At 42.3% G+C, this 8,451-nt stretch overlaps 1 protein-coding gene across 1 annotated transcript in view; it reads left to right on the forward strand.

Annotated features, from left to right (window-relative positions):
- Positions 1-587: 587 nt before the first annotated feature.
- The window catches only part of LOC117282084 (zinc finger protein 271-like), a 25,946-nt gene continuing 18,082 nt past the window's right edge, over positions 588-8,451 (forward strand). The window contains exon 1 of the mRNA XM_033750355.1: positions 588-1,320. Coding sequence (XP_033606246.1) covers positions 588-1,320 — 733 coding nt within the window. The remainder of the gene's footprint in view (positions 1,321-8,451) is intronic.

An 8,451-nucleotide genomic window follows, 5' to 3' on the forward strand; every position in this document is an offset into this window, starting at 1 on the left:
TTTCAAAGGTATTTCTCCACGTAATAGGGTTATTCATTATAGATCTTCTCGTTTTGCAGGCTATCCCAAATAAATTTCAACCTGCGTTTGGGGAGAAGCGACCATATTCCTGTGAAATCAGGAATAACACATTCAGTCGTCAGAGCCTTCTGAAGACACATCAGCGTACACAAAGCGGCAAACAGCCATTTTCCTGTGACGTGTGCAATAAGTCTTTCTGTGATCAGAGTAATTTGAAAAGACACCAACGCATACATAATGGCGAGCGGCCATATTGCTGTGACGTGTGCAATAACTCATTCTGTGTTCAGAGTCATCTGAACAGTCACGAACGCATACCAGGCGGGGATCGGCAATTATCCTGTGACGTGTGCAAGAAGTCATTCTGTCAGCAGAGTAATTTGAACACTCACCAACGCTTACATAGCGATGAGTGGCCAATTTACTGTGACGTGTGCAATAAGTCATTCTATCGTCGAAGTGATCTGAAGATACAACAGCGTATACACAGCGGGGAGCGGCTATTTTGTTGTGAGGTGTGTAGTAAGTCATTCGGTTTTCAGAGTGAACTGAAGTATCACCAACGCATGCATAGCGGGGAGCGGCCATTTTGCTGTGACGTGTGTAAGAAGTCTTTCATTCTTCAGGGTGATCTGAAGACACATCAGCTCATACATAGCGGTGAGCAACCATTACACTGTGACCTGTGCAAGACGTCATTCCGTAAGAAGAGTAATTTGAAGGTTCACCAACGCATACATAACGATGAGCGGCCATTTTACTGTGACCTGTGCAAGAAGTCTTTCATTCGTCAGGGTGATTTGAAGTCACATCAGCTCATACATAGCGGTGAGCGACCATTTTACTGTGACGTGTGCAAGAAGTCATTTAGAAACAAGAGTAATTTGAAGTATCACCAACGCATACATAACGACGAGCGGCCATTTTACTGTGACCTGTGCAAGAAGTCTTTCATTCGTCAGGGTGATTTGAAGTCACATCAGCTCATACATAGCGGTGAGCGACCATTTAACTGTGACGTGTGCAAGAAGTCATTCAGTAAGAAGTGTAATTTGAAGGTTCACCAACGCATACATAGAGGGGAGCGGCCATTTTGCTGTTACATATGCAAGAAGTCATTCAGTCAGCAGAATAATTTGAAGACTCACCAACGCATACATAGCAATGAGCGGCCATTTTACTGTGACCTGTGCAAGAAGTCTTTCATTCGTCAGGGTGATTTGAAGAGACATCAGCTCATACATAGCGGTGAGCGTCCATTTTACTGTGACGTGTGCAAGAAGTCATTCAGTAAGAAGGGTAATTTGAAGGTTCACCAACACATACACAGTGGCGAGCGGCCATTTTGCTGTGACGTGTGATATAAGTCATTCAGCGTTCAGAGAAATCTGAAGAGACACCAACACATACACAGGGGAGAGCGGCCATTTTGTTGTGACGTGAGCAATAAGTCACTCAGTAAGCAGAGTAATTTGAAGACACCGACGCGTACAAAGCGGGAGCGGCCATTTTGCTGTGACGTGTGCAATAAATCATTCAGTGAGAAGAGTCATCTGAAGTAATATCTACCCTCACACAGTGATATATGTAGCAAACGGCAGTCTAGTCACTGGCACGATCGTATGCTTGATCGCGCCAAGTTTAAGACTCTTAAATTTTCGGTTTCGCCATTTCCAATATGGCGAACATTATTTATCATGATTTTGTATTATTTCGGCTTGTTGCCTGCATAATTTTCTTATTTTTAACTGTCCTATATTTCCTCCGCGCCAATCACGAAGAAAAACACAGACACTACTGTAAGAAAGTGTTTACAGAACCATTACATAGCAACGGTCGTCGCACGGACTCCAAAGAAAGCCAGTCACTCGAAAGTATATTGGCGCGCTCGCTGTTGCCCAGAATCAAGCTATGAACTTGCGCTAACCTGAGTAGCTAATCGGTGCATCACCGTTCCTTTTCCGAGGGCTGTGCTTCCGACGTCTGGTCTCGATCTTCTACTTCTGTAGCTACAATTCTCCACCTGCTACCACAATCCCTCATTAAGGCAAGCTCGTCTCGAGCTGTTAATTGCTGAGGTGTCAGTAGATCCAAATATTTCACCAGCTTCCAAAACATTTCTCCCTTTTTACAGTGCGGGCCACAAATCCCAGAGTACAGTTCTCTCTCCGTATGGAGTTTATTTTTCCGTTTCGGAATTGGACGACGTCTCCACAAGGTTCATTTCCTCAATTTCCGAAACCGATGGACGTCCCGTTTGCTCGCTTCACGAATTCCTAGCGTAGGATCTTCTTTAGGGTCTGATTCCCAGAGATGATAGCTGACTAGAACTCCAACCTCCGATGCGGATTTCGTTTGCCCTCCTTTTTCTCAGATATAGCGGTCGCTTTGTTGCTCTTTTTCCTTCATAGTGCGTCCGTAAATGCTTCCTGAGCAGCCCTACTCTCTTGGTTGCTCTCTTAGCCTTGGCCCTGGTGCAATCCATTCTGAAGACGCCTCTCCTGAGCCATGCCACTCGTGTACAGTGAGTAATTATCCTGCCTTTAACGACCACTCTCTTCCGGGATCCACAATATCCTCGAGTCCTTTCCTTCGGCTTCTGGCGGCGTTCCGCTGCCAGGTTCTTGTCCCTACGCCGCTTCCTCAGTCCTCCGACCGGCTTCACTGCACATTTTTGATGCCAGTCAACGGATTGCATCATTCCTAGATTGGGCTTAGTCTTCTCTGTATCTGCTTCCGTCGCTTCGTGGCAGGCGGTCGTCTCGTGGTAGGACATCATGTCCTATGAGGTTGGCTCCTCGCATTCCAGACGTGCCACCATCTTTACTTGGTAGAGCACTGTCTCTTCTCGATCATCCGTGATGACCGCTATCCAGGCGTTCAGGCATTAATCATCTGGTTGGTTTCTATATTTGTCATGAATGGCTTCCAGCCCTGACGTCACTTCTTCTTGGTCGGATTTCCGTTCAGCGTTCATTTTTCTCCGGCTACTTTCCACTTGGCCATCCTTTTTTTGAAGTCGACAAGCCAGTCATATTATAGCAACCTCGCTAATCCATTGTTGTGCTAATTTTGCCTAAAAACGAGCTTTAAATATGTGCTCTATTGTTGAGTGCGCTTAGGCAAGATGTTTATCACGCCGTTTCCTACCTGTACACGTTAAAATATTTTCAAATGTTTTGACATAACAAAAATGTCAGTGTCTTTTTATGTTCTTAAGAGAAGTAAATACATTACTAATGAGTCTAATAATAAAATGGTTTGGACAAAGAACTTTGTTTTTAATTGTAGATGGGATATGCAGTATGCACTCTGACCAAATTTCCTGAAATGTGGTATACATATTATGCCACTAGAGACCACTTCAGTGCTGTACATTTAATGACTGATTACCACATGGTAGACAAGCATAATGGCATGCAAATTGTAATGACTCAATGAGGCTTCTGGTGCAATATAGCGAAGCACTTTAATTTCGTAATTACCTACTTCCTTTAGGCTTTCTTATACCTGCAGCCCAGTGACATTATTCCTTTCCAATTCAGTGATGAGCAATATTGATACATACTACAAGCCACTGGTGCATGGGGTGAAAATTGACGGGTTTCCTGACAGGACTGCCTGCAGGCGAGATGGATGCAGATAGATTAATCTTGTATGTAAGCCTAGATGGGAAACATGAATTAAACACTTCATGAGTGGAAGAGGGATTAGGACTACAGAACCCCAGCTGAGCATGTAACCATTTTCACTGTCTGCATCCCAAAGTGTCTAGACATGGAGACTAACACCACACCAGTTCCTTTCCAGTTTCAAAACATTGTTAGGTATTTTGGTAATTTCTCTTATAATCAGAATGAATAATATGGTGAAACATGGGTATGACATGCAACAGAGGGGACTCTGTAACTTCTCTACATACAAAATTCCAACTGACAACATGTTCCATTGCAGTGCAACAAACATGTTTCCTCCTGACCCCTGTGCAAGTGTGTCATCTGCGCCATTTGACCGTGTGTTGCTACCGTCATACAATGACGGGTTGGCTCCCAAGTCCTTTACTTCCTTCATTTCAGGTTTTCGAGTCTCATGCCAGAACAAACCATCGTCACCCTGTTTGTACCTGCAACATTTGAATTCGGTTACAATACAGTACGATACAATACTATGTTTGTTGCGTCCGATATGTTGTTGCACAGTGAAATATGTTTCTCTGCCGCAAATAGTGTGTCACACATCTTACAGTATAAAATGTTACAGTCAGTTTAAAATATATCATCTCCAAATTCAGTTAAAATGTTCTCTAAATGACACGATTTAGATGGCTTTGCTTTAGGCATTGTGATAAAATGAATCGCTCTAGTGCAACATTGTAATCAACTTTTCACACTGAGAACTTTTCGTTAACTGTATCTTTGTGTGTACGGTTAAGGGCGAGAAACTGAAGACAGTAGGAGTTATCCTGAGAAAAAAATATGTTTTAAAAAATGAGGGATCTCGACTAGAAATATTTGTAATAACCAAATTTCTTAGCGCAAACTTGGAAAGGGACGCAGTGAGAGTCCCTGCTGCCAGCTTAAAATGTCTTATGGTATGTAATACAGCACTTTCCGAAAGACGGACGGAAAGGTTGTGACAGTAATACATGTTATTATTCCATACTTAGGTAGGAAGTATTTGGGTTGCAGGTGCTGGCAGCCTTTGTAGAGGCAGAGAAAGAGAAGGAGGAAAAACACTTTACTTGAAAATCATTCACATTTCTGAAAAAAAAAGAAAAAAAAAGTATTCAATAAAGTGACAAAATGACAAAACATACCATTAAAATCAGAAATTTTCCGAAAAATGACCTGAAACTTAAACTGAAGAAAAATGACAAAAAAATGACCAATAAAAGTTACATTTCTCTGACCAGTAGCTCATTTTCGGGATTTATGTATTTACAGGCATCGAAAAGGATACATGGAATAAAATGACATGTCATCAAGATGTGGGCCTTGTTCATAACATTCTTATATTTATCGTTTTTATGACTGAAATATTGAATATGATACCCAGTATCTCTGACCTGGCCTGTCGGCAGGAAGTGACTGAGTCTAATTTTAAAATGAACAAATTTCGTAACAAATTCATTTTTTGTTGCACTTGTAACTTTGTTTAACGGATCATCGTTTGAGACATTTAAATGTGCAAAGTGTGATATTGTGAGGGACAAACATATGCTTTGGATATCATTTTGATTCAATCTTACGTGAAGAGAATCCAAAACATTTTATTTATATATGAGAATATACTGCATCAAAAATATTTTGGTAGCAGAATCTCTTATGTTTGTACAAGTCCTGGTTTTGGGACGGCTGTAAAGTGGGGTTTATTCACAGCTAACAAAAGTCTACCTGTTATGGCCCAAATTTGAGATTGGAGAGGGTATGGTATTACCCAAAAGTTAGAGACTTGCGAAAAGCGTTTCGCAGTCATTACAGTACATTGTAAACACCAGGACTGGCAATTAGGTTAAGAATGTGGAGGCTCAGCAGGTCTATGTAATCGCAGAGCAAGAGCTTGCCTCACTCGGTCACCGGATTAATCGTGTGAGACCGCATACACAGCAATAAGACGCAAGGGGTCCGCCCACAACCACCCATGAGAGCCAATGAGGAGGTTATTATGAGGATTGAGGACACTGAGGGGGAGTCACCTACCCTCTGTCGTCAACGCTGAATCAGCGAAATAAAACCATAAATTAGGGAATTTCGGGGGATTTGGATCATGTTCTAACACAGAATATTCAGTTGTCAGCCGAAGGCTCTCTTCAACATGGGTTTGACAAGTGCTGGAAGGGCCTACAGTCTTCTATGTCAAGTAAGTCTCATTTACGCATAACTGCCATGCTGGTTGATAATATCGTTGTTTAATAGTATTGGTGATAACGGTGTTGTGGAGTTATTTTCAATGTGCAAACTCCCGTGTAACCGGTGAGCCCTTAGGGTAGGAAACTAGGATCGTGTAGAAGCCTAGGATATTAGTCAGGCAATGAGTGACTTATATGTCGGTGTCAANGCACTGCGGCAAGACAATCAACAACAGTAACCAAAGGCACCGCAGACAGAGTGGAAAAGAGTCCGGCACCCCGTGTAGCAACATCTACCACAACAGGAATTTCACAAAACAGGTCTGTCAGTACAGGCTCCCAGTTCGTTTAACAATGACAGATAGATGTAGCGAGGTCTCAGTTCTACTGAGACGTGGTGTAAGCAATGGAAAATAAAATTTAAAGAAGATAAATTCAGGCAACCTACATTCCTTATAGACTGAGTCTCCTTGATGCTCCGCTTACATTGAATGAATAGAATATCTGGATGTAACTTTCGATACGATGATTACGTGGAGGCTTTATATAGAATTGACTGAAGAACGGCCTTCAGAACATTTACTAGAATGTACTCCCTATTGGAAATCAGTTTTTAAGCCTAAACATTAATCTAACCCTCTATAATGCACTGATCAGTTCAGTAATGACTCGTTTGTCTGAGAATTAGTAGCAGACAACTACGGTCAAATAATTGCAGCGCATAAAAAATGTATAACGAACCACTGTAAATTTTCAAAGTCGCATACCGGTTCGCGATTTGCTATATCAAAATTGTGCAGGCGACAATCCGAAGTCATACAAAATCATGAGAATGAACATGTTCGCTGTATACGACAAACTGAAGCAGGACCTACAAAATATAAGAGGCTTAAACCTGGCGGTGGTCAAGATTACGACCGTTCAAATGACTAAGCTCTAGTTGTAATATAAGATATGTAAGTTAGGCATGAGCTGCTCTGCAAAACATGTACTGACAAAGGAACTCAGTGTAGTGTAAATTGAAGTATTTTCAATAACAAGTTATATGTCAGAAATAAACACTTGACGAAAGGCCAAGCATATTCATGAGAGACAAACTTATCTTATGTCAGAGATAATGGTAAATAAGGACTATGACTTCAAGTGTTCAGCTAGAAAAAAATCTCTCGTCGTGGGTATCAAGGGACCTGACTCCAGTTCTAATTGATTGGCTGTATACCGCCAGTCATAAAGTAACTCTGACTTTAGCTTTGTCATTGATTTGTTACCAGACAACCTCGCAGTTGGGTTATAGCAGATTTGTATCTCATATGATCATCGCTATTTATAGTTCAAAGAGTGAAGACGTGAACGCAGAGTTTGACAAACTTCAATTGTTGGGAATCGTTACCTGGTAAAGTCTCGTTAATATGTAACAATTGTTTATCTGTTGCGTTGCTATGAAGTAGGTTTTGTATTGAAACAGCAGAAACGAGCTTCTCATAAGTTTCGAACCATCCTGGAGACAGATAGTGAAGAGTAAGGAACTATCTCTGTGCAACAGTTTTATTAACCAATACACTTACATTCACGTACTACCATAAATAAAAGATTATTGACAACAACTGTCAGTCTGAGTGATCATCGGTCAGACCAACACGCGCAAGGTACAAAAACTAATATTTTGCATGATCCATTTTCTTCTTGTGACATGTCTTGTTGCCGGGCTGCAGGGCGTGTGTCTCATGTTCTGTCTCCTTCAAGTGGCATGTCTTGCTGTCGGGGATACAGGATATGTGTTTCGTGAATTTTCCTCCTTTTTGTGGCATATCTTTCTGTCAAGGCTGCAGGGCATGTGTAGCTTGTTCAGTTTCCTTCTTTTTGTGGCCTGCCTAGCTGACGAAGATGCAGGACGTGAATTGCAGGTTGCGGTTCCTGCTTACTGTCTGAGATGCAGGGCGTGTGAGGCATGATCTGTTTCCTACTTACTGCGGCATATCTTACTGTCGAAACTGCAGGGCCTGTGTTGCAAGTCTCGTTTCCTTTTCCTTGCGTCCTGTCTAGAAGTCGGGGCTGCAGAGTGTGTGTTGCATTTTCTGTTTCATTCCTTTCCTGGCATGTCTTGCTGTCGGGGATGCAAGATATGTTTCATGTCCTGTTTCCTTCTTCTGTGACATGTCTTGCTCTCGGATCTGCAGGGCCTGTATGGCATGTTGTTTCCTTCTTACTGCAGCATATCATTCTGTCGAGTTGTAGGGCGTGGTTTGCAAGTCCCGTTTCCTTTTTCTTGTAGACTTTCTTGCTGTTAGGGCTGCAGGGCCTGTGTTGCATGTTCTGTTTCCTTATTCTTGGGGCATGGCTTGCTATCGGGGCTGCAGGGCGTCTCTTGCAAGTCCGGTTTCATTATCTTGTGTCTTACCTTGCCGTCGGAGGTGCAGCGCGTGTGTGACATGTTTCCTTCTTACTGCAGCATATCTTTCTGTCGAAGCTACAGGTCGTATGTTGTAAGTCCCGTTTCCTTCTTCTTGTGGCCTGTCTTGCTATCGGGGCTGCAGGGCATGTTTCCTAAACTTCAGCCTACTTTCAATATCTTGAAAAAAAAA

This window comes from Cryptotermes secundus, unplaced genomic scaffold, assembly GCF_002891405.2.
Source record: "Cryptotermes secundus unplaced genomic scaffold, Csec_1.0 scaffold969, whole genome shotgun sequence".
Taxonomy (NCBI): domain Eukaryota; kingdom Metazoa; phylum Arthropoda; class Insecta; order Blattodea; family Kalotermitidae; genus Cryptotermes; species Cryptotermes secundus.